The following is an 18,862-nucleotide window of genomic DNA, read 5'->3' as shown; positions in this document are numbered from 1 at the left end:
AAAGAAAGGTCCCAATACCGACAAAAGGTGAATTTTTTGTCCAGATGATTAATGGGACATTGTTTATAACAAGCATCTGAGTCTGTTTGAATTCCGGATTTATCTAACACCAGTGAAAATGGAGATACTTTATTCACAAGACAAATGTGAAGTTACATCAGACCCAAAAGTGGCCTCCAGGTGGGTTTGGAACGCGCAGCTCGTACCGATAGTTACTACAGCATATAGTTCACAGACACCGGAATCAAGGGCTCAGAACGCTTGTTTATTGCTTGCACTGGGGATCACGGTGTAGTCATGTATTATAAGACAATGACATCAGCACAATGTTTTGGTCAGTAAGGGTGCATTTCAGGGCCAGTCACAGCATTTGCAGCTTGGATTGAAGACCAGGCCGGCAGCACATTGCTTGTGGTAGGTGTATCCCCCATAACATTCGTAGAACTTGGTGTTGTTCTCTGGATCAGCATGGACACCATTTTCTTTATCCTGGCAGAATCCGCCATCACCTCCTCCACCTCCTCCACCTCCACCCCCTCCTGGTGTTGTGGGTGGAGCCTCAGTTGTTGGGGGTGGGATGCATTCTCCTGCAGGTGATAGACAATCGTGATTAGTTTTTCCTTCTCAGGATTAAGGATATCACGTAGGTAGAGGACAGAGCAAATGGTTACATGTCTGTATGACTACAAGGTTGCCATCATGTGATTACTGAAAGGGTAACACTAGCAGGAGTTCTGTGTTAAATAAACAATGGCTCTGAGTGGCCTAACCTCTGTGTTTATTCCATTTTCCCAGCTGCAGTGAACTTTAATTAACTTTAAAATGCCCTACTTATTTCGGTGCAGACACTGAAGCTCTTCCTCTTTACATGTACCCAGCCATTTAATTGGTACAGTTGCTGTATAAGCCTACCTTAGGATTATTATTTTTTTGCAGTTTTGTATGATGCTAAATTGGCTCGATGGTATTAGAGCAAATTACAAGAGAACCAAGGTTATGTTACACATTTTTAGTAGGCAGAGATTAAGTGATTGCCCAGAATCACAAAATGTTGACCCAGGACCGTATACCTGGTTCCCTAGATCCAAACTTGGCAGCTCTAGCCACTAGACCATAGCCCTTCCCTTGTAAGAGTTGTGGCAAGGGGCTAGAGCTGCATTGCAGTGCATGTGACAATGAAGTGTTCATGAACAGCAGTGAAGATACATTGTTATTATTTATCCAAACAGAAGTAAAGGAGGAAATGCCCTTTTAGTCACGCTTCTCACCCAGGAGCCGAGGAGACGGGCGGTGCCACTGTTCAGATGCTGAGCCAACTCACTGAGGCTACGAACCAGGTAGGTGGAACCATTGGTTGTACACTCCACCTCCAATCTCTGCAAGAGGCATGCTGTACAGTAAAGTCTTCTGTGGGTGATAAGCCAATAGTATTTGACCCCCATTAGTATATCTGGGTGCCTTTCCCTCTTTGAAGGTCCCATCCACTAACTACTGCCGAAGGTAGCTGGAAGCTGCAGCCTCTGTTCAAGCAGACGCACAGCAAGGGAGGATAAAAGTCATGAACCCACTCCTTTTCAGAGGGTCTTTCAGTAAATCCCATGGTGTAGTGAAAGCAACATTTTAGGGCAAAAAGTTGTTAATTCCTTTCAGATGAAGAACAGTATTCTTAAGGACGTAAGAATAATCTCACTCACCTTCATCACTTACCACCCCCTACGATCATTCCTATGCAACTTCCCAATCAGTTGTCACACTTTCACAACACCCACTAAGATCATGCTGTTGCTGCTTCTATACTCTCAACATTACTCGCACTATTTTTCACTATGTTGCCATAATACAATCAGATTTAGTCACTCGCCAATTAATTCATTTCCCCAGGCTTTCACTCACTCATTCACGCACTCTCCCATACATTTGTCTGTTTGTAGACTTGCTCATCCATCCATTCATATGGCCCTTGACTTATTCTTGCATTCATGTACTCATACTATGACACACACAATCTCAGCCATTAAGGAAGTAGCACTTTCCACTCAAATGCCAGACAAATGGACTTTGTTAGTGCTTCTTCTGCTTTGTAGCTTCTCATCTCGATACAACTGGGTGACACCTGTCTATTTACTGGTCAGTCATCACAGGGGGATTAATGTTAAGAGCAGGAGCTATGAGAGCATGAGTGATGGCGGACAGTGCAGTAAGGTGGACTACGACTGTCTTGATTTCAGACCGTGAGCTTTCTTACTGTCTGTTATACCGAGCTGTCCTCTGTGCATATTGTGCTTCTACCGGTGATGGTACCAGACCCATGTTGTTGGTGTTTGCTAAATATGTTATGTGAACTGCATTTTATGTATCACTTGTTGAGTAAACTGTGAGAACCTGGACTTCTAGTCAATTAGTTCCCTATCCTAATGCTATTTCTTAACCAGTGTTATCTGTCTCAGCCCACTTGGACCTTCCTTACTCCTACCTCCAATTTAAAGGCTAATTTCTGCCTGTCCTTCAGTATTGCTTCCTGCCTCTGAAAGCATGCCTGACTTTTGGGTGTTGCAACCTACCATCCCTGCACCATGAGAATCCCACTAAAGCTCAGAGAAATCAACAGACAATGCATAGATTGAATTGCAACCGGTCTAGCAGTCCACTATCCTGATCCCATTTTGACTTACTGAATTGATGCAGGCAGCACTGCCAACTATAATTGGGGCTGTTTGCTAAGTGATTTCTACCATCATTTCCATAGCTGCATGCTGGGTAAGCTGCAGTACACTGGCTTCTACTTGGCTGTTAATTTGTCCTTTTTGCCTCATTCCCTTTCCCGTTTTCTGGGTGGCTCAAACTCAAGTTACAGTTGGTGGTTTTGGGGGCCTTTTGGCTTCCAGCATATTGCACCATTGCCATACCAGGATAGATCCCATTTTTATATACTTAGTACTTTTTAAAAGCTGAGCCTCCTAATGAGTTGGTCATCCTGGGACCAGGATGTCCCCTGTTTGGTTATATAGGGTTGTACACCTGCTCTGAGTGCCTGCATGTGTATCCAGTCCCCTGACTTTTATTTTGGCCCTGGGATGACACTAATCTAGTGTGTGCACTGGGCATGTCTTTGAATTGTCCTAAGACCTGGAGGGGTGCACCAAGCATGCCCTTGTGGTGGGCAGAAGAATATTGTCCCTGTCCTGGGTTTAACACAAGAAGCGGTGGTGGCATTGAACCATGTTTTCTGAATCCTTAGTGTGATCAGACTTGGGCCAGCGAGAGTGTGACCTGCAGGCCCCTCCTGTGTAAATTACACTGTTATGTGAAAAGAAAAACCATTTCTGATATCCTATATATATTTTGAGTGCATGTACAGTGGGAGTGTAGAGTGTGTGTGTGTGTGTGTGTGTGTGTGTGTGTGTGTGAGTATTGAAACCAGTCGTATGGTGGATGGGGACCGGTTCCCAAGTGGAGGTGTATTTTGCATGTATCCCTTTGGTAGGAAGGTGGAGATCCAACCACTGTGAAGAGAAAGGAAACAGGTCAATCTTTATAAATTGCAAGAAAACTTTGCTAGCAAGTAGCTGTTGCTTAATTCTGCCTGAGCACTGCCATTATGTATATGGTAGGGGTGTGGCGTACAACCGCAGTTTCTGTTTTCTAAAAGTGGGAATGTTTCAAGACCAGACCTGCCCTTTAGTCTCTCCCTGATTACTGCTTCAGAGAGGCTGATAACAGCCAGGTACAGAAGCCTCACACTTGACTGTGGCCATGTTGTGGGTGCTCATGCTAGGAGATAGCCCCAGTGATACCTGCTGTGAGAGGCATCAGTTTACACAAAGGTTGCGCCTGGGTAGCTGGCTGAGATGGGCACTTGAAAAATAAATCACCCCAAACGTGTTCTAAAGTTTGAGACAGTGTATAGCTATCCCCTGTCTAGAAAATGTGTATGAAAATGAGGCGCAGACAACTCCACTTTATTAAAGTTCAAACTAGCACTGCTGTCTGCATTACAGTCAGACTCACAGAGGTGAAGGGACAGCACCTGATATCTGCTCTTTCTGCTGGAGAAAATGAGGGTCAATCTAATGAAAGAAGTCTGCCTGGCCCTACAGGAGGAGAAGCCTGTCGTGCCAGTCTAGGGAACATCCAGAGAATGGAGGACTACATGAGGGAGCGATGCTGGAGTGATCCGTGCTGTAGAGGGTCTCCTGGTGTCTCTCCAGAGTTCCCAGGTTTACACATGTTCCTGAGATGGGTTGCATCTGCCTTGCCATTTGTATCGGACCAGATTAAACTGCATCTACCTTTCTGCTTGTGTCTCATCTGTGTCCGGGCAGCATCTTCCATGCTAGATTTAGTGGCACAGGTCGAATTGCATCTGTCTAGTCATGTTTGTTGGCCCAGGTCGGGGCTGCATCTAACTTTCTGTATTTATAAGCCTGTGTTGGCACTGCAACTACTGTGCCATATATTTTGGCCAGGCCTGCTGACACATGCAGTTACTGCAAGGCCCTGCCTACAGTAGAACTTAGCCACTATGAATGCACTGAGGTGAGGACTAAAGAGTGATATTCTATCTACTACGGCAACAAGGAAAAGAACAAGAGTGAAAAGTGAACTTACTCATTTGATTTGTAAAAAAACAATCTGCTCCAGAGTCTTATTCATCCTTCTATCAAAGACTATTGGGGGACAGTCTTAAATAGGCTCAGCCAGGTGGAAGAGACCATGGATTGGGGAGAAGGGATATAGCACCCACAAGGGAATCACATGTAGTGGTATCACTCTGTTTTTGCAATTGAACTGTGTTGTCCTGAGTACTACTGCATAATTAAAAGTATTTTATTTTTCCAAAAGACAGCACTGGGAGGAACATTACAGTTATTATGTCAGTTGGTTGATTGTTGGAGTTCAGAGCTCATGCCCATCATGTTTCCTCTCTGTGATTTATCGCTCCTGCTGCTCTGGGAGTCGGTAGCAGAACGGGTTGTACTTGGCCCATTTTGCAGAGCCATAGTAAATCAGACACCAGAACACCAGTGGCAAACAACATCAACCACTATTGTTGGGACCCAGTAGCCTCTGCTTGCTCTGTGGCCCCCTGAAAGTGGTCTGGCACACCCCCCGGGCTTAAAATATTCTTTGTGGTTTGTGGAGGTTGTGCCTTCCTGTGGGTTGCACCTCCACCACTCCACGGTGAATCTCACAGACTCCTAATACAGTGGTGGTTGTAAGAAGCTATGCATGCTAGTGGGTTGCAACTACCACAGTCCTCCCAGTGGACACAATAGGCTATTGGTCTTCAAACTGTGGGGAAGCCCACCGTATGCTTGAATGGCCTTTAGAGGGGACATACGGGTCTAGAAAAGAGGAAAACTGGTGAATGCAGATACACTTCATGCTGTGATTTAGGGACATAAAGGAAAGCTGCCTATGCCACTCTATAATCGGCAATCATGTCAGTTAAGTAATGGATGGGAGTAGGTGCCAAAGGAAGTCCTGCAAATAACCTACCTCACCCACTACATTTTGATAAAGCATCCCAGTGAGGATATTTGCATATTGGCAACCAAGAATGTATTTCATTGTGCTTTCAAAATTGACAAATGAACGTAGCTGTAGTGTGTGTACAACTGCCAAGTTGCTCAGTGCCTTGTGCAGCACTTTTAACCGGCTCAGTTTTTTAACCAGCATTGCACTGCATTTTGAAACTTGTAGTTTCTCTTTACAATTGTAAGTATGGGCTCAGAAATGCCAGCAAAATAAATGGTTTTGGTTAAGATTTCAGGACTACCTCAATGTGTCGCATATGAAATGGGGTCAATAGCCAGCTGGGTGTATTATAGCGCGAAAAAAACATAAAAAGCATAACTTAGTATACATTTAGCAAAATGTCTTGGCTGCCTTCTAACTTAACTCTAGCTTACACATTTTGCTCCCTTGCTTACAATTTATTTTGTATTTCACAAATGGAATCTATTATAAGAAAAAAGTAACACATACCATTGCTTGTCAATTATTCTTTGAAAATGCCACTCTGCTCCATGATCTCATTTGAAATGTTGACCTGTAAATCGGACTTTTCTTTGTGAATAGAAAGTACTTTCAAGCTCCATTAACATTCCTATGCTTTCATTTTGTTGAATAATTGTGGGAAAATGTTTGTTGGTGGGTTCTGATGACATTGTTTTCTGTTGGAGGACAGGGAGTGCTCATGAATAAATAGTTTGAAGGCCACTGTCTATAACATGCCTTTGGGTTTCTGGAAACCATGCGTTGAGTGCTTGCACCTCTGCCGCACGTAGGTGAACCCAGACTCTTAATTTAATAGGTGGTTTTGGAAAGCTGTACCTTTTAATATGTTGCTCCTCTGACACCGTTACTAGATGTATCCTATTTACTTATAATATACTTTGTATAGCTTTGGTTTCCAGTGGATGGCACCTTTGTTGCTCCATGCTAGCTGCAATAATAATTTTAGTTGCCGGAGAATCTGCTCTTTGAATGAGTTCTACCCATGATGCCCTTGGATGGACATTTAGATCCATAAAAAGTGTTATTTTGGATGTCTTGCATCCCTACTATTTTTAGAATATATCCAAAAGACTCAAAGTGCTTGGTCATTTTTGGGAAGGTGTGTGCTAGTGCTGCTCCTTGTTGGACCCAAAAAAAAACATATTAATGCAGGGATTTTTTTTGTTATAAGTTTTACCTTCCAAAGGGTTGCACCCATTGATTCCTGGGTGGATTACAAAGGCTGATAATATCCTTGGTGGTTGGGAAGAGTGTCTTACAGTAGGTTAAATATCCTCATGTTCACTTTCTCCAATAGTTATTCCAGTCCCCCCATCTTTCTCTTTAAGTGGGAGCATTTCCTTTATTCAAAATCTTTGCATCCGATTTTACTTCCCAATATCCTCCCTCTCTCCTCTATGCATTTCCTTTTCACAATCTGTTAGGTCTTCTTCCCCGTCTCCTCCTCTCCTCTATTCAACACGGTTTGTTAGAGACTGAGCGACTTAGGTTTTGAAAGCACTCCATCCAGACTGGATTCCCTCTTCTGTGAAAGATCCAATATTATTTTTCTTGCACCTTTTTCTTGGGACACGTCAACTCTTATGCCAGTGTCCCACAAGCTTCCACTATTTCTCAACTTCGCTTCAATCCATACCTCAGCCCATTATCAGGCCTTGTCAAATCATTCACCCATATCTGCAAAGCTATAGTCACAACACCCAGATCCTCCAAAAGCTCAAAAACCCTTAGACCTCGCCACCCGATCCCTTTGCCAGTGACTCCATGCAATGGACTACTGGATGTTGGTCAACCTCGTCAAGATCAACTCATCAAAAACAGAGATTCTCACCTGTGGAAACTGGACAAACACCACCCCACCACTATCTGGCCTCAGAAACCTAAACCATCATCAACAATCTTCAAGAGAGAAATCAGAAGGGATCAAGGACTTCAACCTATTGTTTACACTACAGGTGCCTGAAATTATTCGAAGCACTTTCTTCACCATACAAACTTGTATGCTCTCATTCAGATATCACATAGTTTATGACAACAGACTGTTCCGTGTGGCCCTTGTTGCTCTACTTCAAAGACTTGAGAATCCAGAATGCAGCCACCAGACACCTACCCATCTAGGCGTGTACAGCCATATCACTCCAGCTCTACAAGCTCTTCACTGGCTACCTATGGTCAGACTCAGCTAGTTCAAAGTTCACTAGATATCTGTCTTCTTCCAAATTAAACTATGGCTCTAGTCCTAATTCTAGACTGCCACTACTCCTGGTAATCCCTCCTTTTAAACAGTGTGAATTAAAGAGATTGGTAGATGCTGGCCTAATCCCATTCCAAAAGGTACCTATGACCAACAGAAATTGAGCATGTGCTGGATCACTGAAGGGCTGTGTCATTTGGTAAATCTGCACTGATCCTTGGATTGTGTTTGTGAGAATGTATATATTTCAAATTGTTGCTGTTTTTTTTTTAAATGGCTCTATTTAGTTCCTCAACTTCATATTCTCTCCCACACAGCCTATTGCAGAAACTGCAATTATATGTTACAGGATCATATAATAAAAACCTTAATCTTCTTTGCTTAGAATCTGTTTTCTGCTATGCCTACAGACATAATTATTTGAACTATCAATTTTCCATCCCCAAAGGGATGAAAGGATTTTTCCCTTCCCCTCCTCGTCCACGAAATGTGTTTCATTCCGTGAAATTTGCTCCATTGGCGCATGCTGGTTGTTCTGATTGCAGGACATTTTGAACCACTTCTGTTTAAATGTCAGAAGGAGTCTGTCCATAATCAAGTATTTCCCACAGTTACTGGTGAATGCAGTCTGTTCAGGATAAGCTCCAGTGCCTTGGGTGCTCTGCCACGAGAAAACTCACTGCAACCAGTCGTTTATGAGATATGGGCATCTAAAAATGGTTATCCTAACTGAGCCTACTGTGGGTGTTAGTAACTGATCTATGTTTTGCTGTTATAAAAAGATTTGACTCCTACAAACATACCTGACTAAACAGTGGCCTTTATGGAGTGTTATTGGTAGGGCCAATAGCTCTAAACTCTTAGCTGCTCTACCACTCTACTCACTGGAGAGTCATGACCCAAGTAAAAATACTTTGCATCAAATGAGCAGTACAGAATTACCCAGGACCCCGGACCATCAGTGGAAAAGGACAGCTTCGTACCAGATAAATGTCTAGAAACCATTTACTGTCCAAGAACTTGCATATCAGTACATGGTAAGCAATATCTCAATGCGTTTTGAAAATTCCCGTAGACAACACTAAAGAGAATGGGACCCTTGTCCAAAAGCAAACTGATATTGTTGTTTCTGAGTGTGTTTTGTATTTCAAACTGTTTTTCATACAGTACTTCCTCATCATTTTATCCCTTACATATTATGTCTTATGTACACGTGTGTTAAATTCAAGAAAATTGGGATCCCATGTTATAGGTGCATTGTAACTTTAATATTATTAGCTTGGAATCTGTCTTCCATGTGGGCTTTCAAAGATGATATCTTGAATCACATGAGCTCTACTTGTGCTAAAAAATTGTCAGTAACTTTAATTCCAGTACGATGTATCCATGTATCCCATATGTCCCACATAGTGAAGTTTTGATTTATGTTTAAAAGGTAGGTCTTCTACATGGTAGGATTGTTTGTGGATTTATATTTAGGAATATCCTCTGTGGTATTGTTATCTACCTTGTTGGTACTTTACCCTTAAAAGGATGCAATGATGAGTTGGCTCCACCAGGATACCACTTGTGATCTGGTGGCTTACCGATCTCTGGAGTGGGCACTCAACCCAATGGTCTATTTTAACATTAAAACTCTGCATTAAGTCAGTTCCAGGCCCCAGCACAATTCACAAAAGGGTTTTGCCATTTCAGTACCTGTGTTGAGTCCAAGGAGGTTCTTCAGTTCGCCTATAAGTGGGTATGCGCCTTCATTGCAGAACGTTCCTCGGAAATCATCGAGATCAATGGCCCAAACCATAGCACCTCCAAAGCCGCTCGCCTTCAAGAAGTCGACCTAGAAAAGCAGGCACACCCAATATTAAAATATCATCTTCAGGGAAAACTACAGAGGCGAATGGGGTTGAGATATTTTATGGAGTTATCATTGTTGCAATGCAGAAGCAAACAATGGAGCTCTCCTCCAGTCATCTAAACTCAATCTGTAAAATGAAGGTTCTGCTACACATGCTCTTCCTGCAGATTATGTTATGTTGTATTCTGGAAATTCTGGGAATCTGACTTCCATTTACATATCTCTGGGACCTAGCTTGTCCGGAGGCTGATATTGTATTGGGTTGTTTTCCTATTTTTCAGATGTGAGTCATACAGAATATGACTGGAAAGGTTAAAGTAGATTAATATTTTTTTTTGTAGTAAACAATATTGGGCAGTGGACAGCTAAATAATGTTATGGACAAACGTGGAGCATTACATGTATGGACGCATATTCTGAAGGCCATTTCCATCTGCTTCATTCTGTTAGGTTTGTAGTTGTCTATTGCTCGCCTGCAGATGGTTCTGTTTTCAAGATGTATTTTCCCATGTTGTGCATCTAGATGCCATTCTAAATCTAAGCGAGTGTTGACATAAGTGAATGGATGCACCACTGAGGTGGCAAACAGCCAGCTAAGTGGTGTGGAGCATTGTTGTGCACATGACCGTACCAGGAGTTGTATCTAATGTGTTTTGTAGGAGATCGTGTTTGTGTCGAGTGCTCTAAGCAGCCAGTGTCCATTAACAACATCAGTTGTGGCCTCAGCAAGCTTTTGCTTTGTTTAGAGGTGGGGGAGAATGTGTTGGGTGGAGGGGGCAGAAGTGCCTCTTAGCCAGTTCTCAGCACCAAACCCCACCCCTCATACAGTAATCTTATATCAAGTTGGCAGAGCTGCCATAGGGGTATAGCAAATACACGACTCAAACACCACACTCCTAGGCATCACATCATACAAGCAAGTACAGGCTGTTGTGCTTTCTGGGATGGTTATATCCCATGATTATTGTACAACCATGTCCTCTTACCCGAGTGCCGAGCTTTATACTGTATGGTATCCTGGTTTTTGATTTTGACCTTAACCTCACACTAGTCTAGTGTGTGCAGAGGCCTACGTCTGGCCCTTGGCATAAGTGAGGTATTGGATCGGTCCTGTGACCTAGAAGAGTGCATGAAGACTGTCCTCATATGTCGACCTTTAGACTTTTTTACTGTAACTAATTTGATGTATAGGGCAGATTATGCATCCTTAGCACATCTCACACTTTTTTAACATTGCCCCGGTCCCAAAAAAAAGGAGTAATTTGGGGGATCGGAGGCAATATTAAGCTCACTTTATGCACAGATCCCACCATGTCTCAGACAAGAGATACCTTACCTCCTGGTGGAGGAGAGACCTTATGATGATGCTATTGACTAGCAGTACTCTAGTGGCAAATACACCACTGAAGGGAAGTAGACATTGAGGGTCCCACTACTAATCTGAATAGAGACCTTAATTTCTTGAGAATGGTGTGGATGCACTTACGTTGATTTATTTCAGATGTTAACTCAGGAAGCAGAGTGTACGTCACTCTGTTGATGTTTTTGAAGTGCCTAAAAGCCATCTTGATGCTGAGAGAGGAACGTGTGACTGCCTAGCAAGAGCCAAAAGCACCCGGTGGTGTACAGGTACGCCAGAACAGGAATGCTGGGGAGAGTGATGTGTGTACTCTGAGGAGAGTGGTTGTAGTCTCTGTATGATTAGTTTCAGACAGGAACCACTGTATCAAAACCCTGTTCCGAAGCAGACTCTTCCGTGCCATTGAAGATTTTGTGCCTAAGTGGATTGTCTGAATGCTTTGAAGTACTGTGCTTGAAATCAGAGAGTTTGCCCGAGGTTGACTGTTCCGTTGTGACAGTGACCCTCACCAGCCCAATCCCCTGTCACCGAAGCACAGAAGTAGGTTTGTCGATAGACAGAGGCCTGTATCCTCACTGAAGTCCTGCATGCCTGTAAGGACTCTGGTGAAGGACCCCTCTATTACCGGCTACGGCCTCTGCCCAAACATAGGAAGAACCTCTAGCCAGTGCATCTCCTAGAAAAAGGTGCGTGAAGGGTGTGTGCTATGGGTCTAGGCCAGCATCTCAAGGAGGACTGAGACAGCTCGACTATGTTGATAACTGTAAAATGAAGACTAATTGAGTTTACTGAGCCCACAATTGAGCCTTGATTCTCGCCCTTGAGAGCTCAATCCCAGAAGAGGATGGCCGGTTGATTCACATGAAAGAGGGAAACCAAGGAGGATGGGTCAGGGGTGCTGAAACCCAAGGCACACTAGCCCCTGGACCCTGAAAGCAGTCCCACCTATAGCCTGTTCTGTGAAGCATTTACAAGTAGATTAAAGTACTTTTATTTGCCATAATACAGCAGTGCATTGGCCAATCGGTTATTGCACACCTGGGTGATTGTTGAGTTCTGAGCTTACATATCCCACACTTGAGATCTGAGCTTAAGTACCGCAGCACTACCTCCCAGAGAAGCCTGTGATTACTTGCCCTCACTGCACTGCTACTAAGGTGCTGAAGGGATTGTATGTGGTCCAGTTTGCAGTCATAGTAATACAGACCCCAAGACATCAGAGGCAGATGACCTCAGGCCCCACAGCTTAGGTCCTGTAGCCTCTTCTCTGCCCAGGGCCCCCGAAATAGGGGTTCACATTAGCATACAGATTAATGTTCGGGCCTATGCACACACTGCATATTGTAGTACATTTAGTAGTACTAAAATTCTACTACTCACATACTGCAAAATGCTATTCTCAAACCTTCATGTGGAGGTCTCTGCCTCTCCTATCTTTTATGGGCAGATCTCTCCAACCCGCCTGCGCACAAGTATGCCTACATTTTAGTAGTAAATGTGGGAGGGCACTGTGGTGTGGCTGGAAAATTGGGAATACTTACTACTAAATGGTAGCTGTTTGGGCAAGTGCAAGAGGGGATAAGGGAGGTGTAAGGAAGGGTTTTGCAAGGGACATTCACCCACCCACAAAAGAGTAAGCCCATTCTTATTCATAAACTGCAGTTCAAAAGTTACAAAATAATAGGACCCAAACCAGCATTAAATGTACTCCAGCCCATACGTAGAGTACGTCCAGCAACACACATAGCCAGAAAATTGTACTACAACATTCTCCCATCAGTAACAATAGGGACAGGGAATTAAAATAACAACCGAGGAAGTAATGTTAGAATTAATGAATTTATTTTGACTTCTCAAAAAATATATAATCTTATTTAAATATGAAAACTAACTATTTTGTATTATAAGATAGTTAATAACCTTTTTAATTTAAAAATAAATGGAGCTTTCATTTTTTTTAAATAAATTAAATTAAATGTATTCTCTACAATGCTTCTAGTATTTTTTACTACACACTAAATTAATATACATGTTAAATTAAATGTGTTAATAAATAATTTCAATTTATTATATTTAATTGTTTTAAATACTTAATTCAAAATTAATAGTGGTGTAATTAATTTACATTTCATTTCCACAGATAAATATTTTCTATTATTTTGTTAAGTGAAATAAACGTTTTAAAGTTTCCCTATACTTTACCAGTCAGAGATGTCCTCCCTGGTGGGGGAGATCTCCATCTATGTGTGCAAAGTTAAAACTAGAACACCTTTACACCTGCTTTCAGGGGGCGGAAACATATAAGCCTTCACTTTGTAGTAAATGTAATGTGGCTATTCACTATTTTGTGAATAGTGGATAGCCAAAAGTAGTACATTTATGACAAAGTGCAAGAGTAAATTTACACATGTAAAAAGTATCAGACATCATATGCAACTCCATTGTACTAAATGCATTCAAAATTCCCTTCGGAAGTCAACATTCATGGCACTTACTAGCCAGTGTGTACCCCATACCTAACACCATTTCATTATTCTTTACACAGCATATATACTGTCAGACCAGAAATTAATTTTTAAGGCAGCAGTGAACCAAAGCATCCTGTATGTAAATAACCTAAGACCTTGGCAGGGCAGGCACTTAGGTAAATCCTATAGGAAGAACTGATTGTAGCAACTGAGCACAAAACAGCGGAATTCCTTGCATCTACCCATCACGCAACCCCTCAATGAGCCTACCATATTAAAGATAAGTAGCGTGTACATTTTGAACAAATGAAAAAAAAACTAATTTATCATGGAAAGTCACTTAACTCTCAAAATTGTGGCAGAACTGTGTATGGGTTTAGAAATAAGCAGTGCTTAATTTGTAAATAAAAACATGCCTGTGCCCAAAGCTCTCCTCTTAAACATGCGGCTGATGCAATTAAATGTGCGAGCACAGAATACTGAGGCAGCGTAATCCCGAAGCCATCACGGGCCTCTTCAATCCATTTACAGGCACTCCCTGCCCCTTCAGCTCACTCCTGCAGCTTTCTGCTTTCTCCCTTGGTGAAGGCTTTTCGTTTTTCTCTTCCTCCGTCTTTCCCATATTTGTCTTTTGCTCGCAGGTAATGCTCGAGGCAGAAAAATAAGTGCTGGCCCTCAAAAATAAGTGCCGGTGCCCCACACTGGAAACCACAAGCACAACTTAAGCGCTGCGTATTCGTGAAGAAAAAGAGTAACGGCGCATGAGTAAAGCGACCTCCATCCATAAAAACCCTGAATTAAAAAAAATTATTGATGGTCAAAAAATGAAATAGGTATAGCGGAGCACCCTGCCAACGCACTCCTTTGACACTGTTTCCTTTAAATGAAAAATAGTGGACAACACAAAAATTGAAGAAAATTCCGAAAAGCCCTTCTTAATAACCACACGGGTTCACAGTATTTTTTGTGCGATTTTGCAGAAAATGCAGATACATGAAGAAAAGCAGAATATAACAGTGTGAAAGAGTATCACAGGATGTGACGATCCAAGAATTACCATCACACCACCCTTGTGAACACCAGTTCCTGTGCGTGTGGGCAGCCCTCGGGGTAGCTCTGGTCGAGAATTGTCATTGTCGCGCGTTTTGGTATAACACGACCTGTGGAAACGTGTGAGTCAAGTAGGAAATGCTTTCTGACAAGTATTAATCTTGTAGCCAGTGCATCGTGGAGAGTATTCACCCCGAGAACCTGTTCAGTCCACTCACACTAACAATGACCACCACTTACTTTGTGCTTAAAGCTCTCCTTGTTGTCATATCCGATCCACTCGTTGCCTTTGCAGGCGAACGGCACCTTCTGGTCCTCGATGAAGTGGCGATCGGCCCCTGCTAGGAATGTGCAAATCTGCCGGAGCAGCCAGAGATTAACAAAACTTGAATACAGACAATAAAATCCCCTTTGGGGAAACAATAAAGACATAAAATTGCTATTTTATTCTTTCAGATGTTCAGACATTACCTCGTAGTAGGCCCAGAAGCCGCCTTCACGAGTGTAGGTTCCCGCAGACCCTGCCCCTGCTGCTGGCGCACCCACTTTGCAATTACCAGCAGTAACAAGTCTGAATGTGCGTCCGTAGGTGGGGAACCCCATGATCAGCTTCGCAGCTGGGACGCCATTATCCCTCCAATAATTCATGGCAAACTCCTACAAGTAGATAGTTGGAAAACAAGTCATTAGCAGCAGCCATGACACACAGTGACAGGGGAATGGGGGGTGGGGTTAGGCATCCAAGTTAGAGACTACAAGATGCCATGAACAGGCCACAGGTGGGTACTTAGAACACTCAGTAAAGAAATCACTACCTGTAACCACAAGAACCATGAAACAGGTCCCTGGCAGCCACAACAATCTGGTGACAGGTCACTCCAGTGGGGGCCAGACTGCTAAAGGCAGAAGGCGACAGAAACTATCGCTCCAAAGGATGCAAGGATTTGTGCAGGGCCATGATACCCATGTAACTGGAGGCTACGGTATCCAGGTGACAAATCACTAGCAACAGCACTGACAAGTCACAAACGTGAGGGGATGCATTGCTTGCTGCCACAACGCTCCCAGGAAGCAGGTCATGACTTCCATGAACACGTCACTTGCAACCATAACACACAGTAATCAAGTAAACAACAGCAGCCCCAACACCAGACAGATCAACAACAGTGGTCCAACAACCAGAGAAGAAATCACCAGTTGCTGATTATTAATCAGTGGAGAGGCCAATAGGGGAGCCCAAAAGTAGGCATCATTAGCATTGGTAGAACACTGACTGAACACAGTATGGGTGACAGCCAAAACACACCCCAGAGAAGCCACCCAGCCCAGGGCCCAATTCCCTCAGACCCAGCTCACCAAAAGCGAATGCAGCAAAATGTAACCTTACAGTGTTAAAGTAAACAAAATCGCCTTTGTCTTCAGATCCAACGTGGAGAGGGCTGTTGTGCCCTGTTACGGTGTCCCAGCCTCCGTGGAAGTCATAGGTCATCACGCTGATGAAATCTAGAAGTCTGACAGAAGAAAGTCTCTTAGAAACAGTGTTAGGAAAACAAACCTCGAAGAATGGCTTCACTCAGAGATACACACTCTGCCAGGAAATGTTTTGTTCCTCTGCTCAAGTCAAGTCACCTTAGTACTCTTATCTGGTGAAGGTGTATAATTGCCGTTTTTAAGAGACCGCTACTTTTTATATAGCTTCAGGATCTCTTTATGGAGGGGCCCGCGGAGAGGGAGAGACGCAGTCTAGTCTCTCCGCGGGCATTTTCGGGAAGGGAAGTGGCGCGCAAGGCGCCTCATTGGTTGAGAGGTAGGTGGGGGTGGGTTTTAGGCAGGGGATATAAGGGGGGTGGAGGGTGGGGTCGGCCTCTTCACCGCGCCGACGTTAGTGTAGGAGGGAGATTTATTTAGGATGTGTAGGTAAGGAGTTGGGCAGGCCAGTTCGGCCACAGGGCTAGGCTGGGGAGGTTTTTTGTTAATAGGCAGGCGCCCCGCCTCGCGGGGCCGTTTGTAATTTTCCCCCTACTTTCCATTATTAAGGCACCGGCGGAAAGTGCGGGCGGCCCGTTTTTGACGGGGGGAGCGGCTCCGTTGGGCAGAACACCAGCGGGGGGATCGGGGAAGGTCGGCCCCACCCCCTTTTTCATTAATTGTAGAGCGCGGAGCCGCGCGCTTGCGGGAGGCGGCCCCCGGGGGGTTTCTTGCCACAATTAAGGATACCGGGAGGAGCGGGACATAAACCGGCAGGTGCGGGCCTTGCTGGCACCGACGCGCGGGGCCCCCGGGGCCATTAACGAGCGCTAGGCCAGGTGTAAGGGCCTTCAAAAAAAAAAAAATAATAATAATATTGTTCTTCTCTTCTGCTTCTACAATTTCTGACCACCATTTAGGCAGTTAGCTGTACAACTCCCAAAGGCAAGGGATGGCGCAGGGCACACCCAGAGCGGGGTCAGATAGTTTGGGGCACAAAAAAAAAAAAAAAAAAAAGGGGATAATAATAATAATAAGACAAGCAACTATATACATTCACAGCATTCAAGATAGACCAAACCAAGACTCCCATTGGAGACGCATACGCAGCCAATAAGCCTGGGGTAGTTGTAACAAGCGAAGTATAGGCCACAGCATGGCCACCGGCCACGACGCGGAGGCAGTAAGGGCCGCACTACGCATGCTAGGCGAGGCAGGGAGGGCGGATTTGCTTAGACCTGGGGTCCTAGATCAGGCCTGGGTGGGGATGACACGCCCCAGCAGGGCGGCATCAGGGCGGGTAGCGGCCGCAATAGCGGCGTGCGAGTCGCAGGACTCTGAAGGGGAAGGAGATGACGAGGCGATAGCCCCCGGGCAGGCCACGATCACGCAGCAGGTTCCCCACAGGACGCAGAGCCCGCTGATGTTTGGCGGGGAAACCCAGGTTTCGCAGGACGCAGCGACAGCCAGCGCGCAGGTAGGCGCGGACCCTGCATGCAGCGGGGGACCCAAGGCGGGGGAGGCAGCAGACGACAGTCATAGCAAGGAGGCAGAGCAACCTATAGCGGGGCCCAGTGGGGATTTTGCCCCTTTAGATCTGTCTTATCACAGGGGGGAGGCCTATAGCCCTGGGTTCTTCGGGGCGCCCGTCAAGAAAAGAGGAAAATATGCCGGAAGGCACAGGGGCGGGCCAGGAAGGTCCAAGGCAGCGCCCCGCCAGGCCAAGGGAGGGAAAGTCAAGGCAGCACAGGGAGCAGGGACCGTGGGGGACCTGAGCCCGCATATGCAGGTGGCCTGGGACCAGTCAGAGACATTGGACTTAGAGGCCAGAATAAGGGAACAGCGCAAGGCAGTGGCAGAAACGGAGGCTAGGTGGGCGCAGCTCTGTAAGGACAGGGACGAGGCACAGGCCCGCAGTGAGACAACACCAAAGTTTAGGGAGGCCAAGGGACAGGCGGGCCACAACAACCGGGGCAGGGAGGTGGAACATGGGTATGGGTGCCTCAGGCAAGGGGAGGACAGAGACAAGAGGCTCGAGCGGCCGAAGGGGCAGTAGGCGCGGTGAAACCCGGTCACGGGGGCAGAAGGGCAGCAATGCCAGCGGCAGAGGTTGGCAAGAGACGGAATACGCCAACTGGGCGCAATACGGCCCAAACGCGTTGGCACGAAGCTCTGGAGGGGTCTGCAGCGGCCTTCTCCACACCGAGGGACCACGGACACCGTCCCGATGGCACGCGTCATGCGGGTGGGGAAGCAAGTGCGAGTATATTGGACAATACTAGAGATTTCGGCCAGCGCAAGGGCCAGTGGGAAGGAGATAACGAGCTTGAACTGGACTATGAGGAGGAAGGGGATGAATGGGAGGATGGCGAAATACGTGATTGGGAGGTGAATACGGTTACCAAAGGGGGCGGGCGAGGGCGCAGGAGCGGCGCAACCTCTTCGTGCTCTGTTTTACAGGTGGGAGCTCCGCTGGAAGGCCCCGTGGGCGGTCGGCAAGTTACGCCGCGAGGCAGAAGCCTAAAAAGAATACCAAGGAGTCTGGCAGACACCGCTGGAGGTAAGAACTGGTGGTCAGTGTGGGGCGAAGGGAGTGGGACAATGAAGGAGGCTAACACAAGAAGGTCCATTGGGGTAGGGGACGGGTCAGTTCTAGAGAAGGCAGGTGATAGCAACAGTCAGAAGACAGGCGAGAACAAGGACAAGGAGGGCACAACCACTAGTGGTACGGCTACAACGGGGAAGGAGGATACGGAAAAAAGACGATAGAGGACAAAGAAGGGGGAGGCCACAGGAAGAGACTGCCGTACATGGGTTTAGCCATGCCTCTAGGTTCGCATGTGGCGGAAAAAACAAAAAACAAAATATGGAAACACGAATATGTGGACATGTTTAAACTGTTGCATAGGGGCATACAGGCAAAGGAAGGGTCCAAGGAGGAGGAATGG

General features: G+C 45.3%; 1 protein-coding gene across 1 annotated transcript in view; it reads right to left on the bottom strand.

Annotated features, from left to right (window-relative positions):
- Positions 1 to 244: 244 nt before the first annotated feature.
- The window catches only part of LOC138299831 (acidic mammalian chitinase-like), a 59,031-nt gene continuing 40,413 nt past the window's right edge, over positions 245 to 18,862 (bottom strand). Inside the window, exons 7-11 of the mRNA XM_069238426.1 lie at positions 15,835 to 15,958; positions 14,919 to 15,104; positions 14,688 to 14,804; positions 9,413 to 9,551; positions 245 to 587 (exon numbers count right to left, since the gene is read on the bottom strand). Coding sequence (XP_069094527.1) covers positions 352 to 587; positions 9,413 to 9,551; positions 14,688 to 14,804; positions 14,919 to 15,104; positions 15,835 to 15,958 — 802 coding nt within the window. The 3' untranslated portion in view covers positions 245 to 351. The remainder of the gene's footprint in view (positions 588 to 9,412; positions 9,552 to 14,687; positions 14,805 to 14,918; positions 15,105 to 15,834; positions 15,959 to 18,862) is intronic.

The sequence above is a fragment of the Pleurodeles waltl genome, chromosome 6, assembly GCF_031143425.1.
Source record: "Pleurodeles waltl isolate 20211129_DDA chromosome 6, aPleWal1.hap1.20221129, whole genome shotgun sequence".
NCBI classification, from domain to species: domain Eukaryota; kingdom Metazoa; phylum Chordata; class Amphibia; order Caudata; family Salamandridae; genus Pleurodeles; species Pleurodeles waltl.
This window is presented reverse-complemented; position numbering and strand designations above follow the sequence as displayed.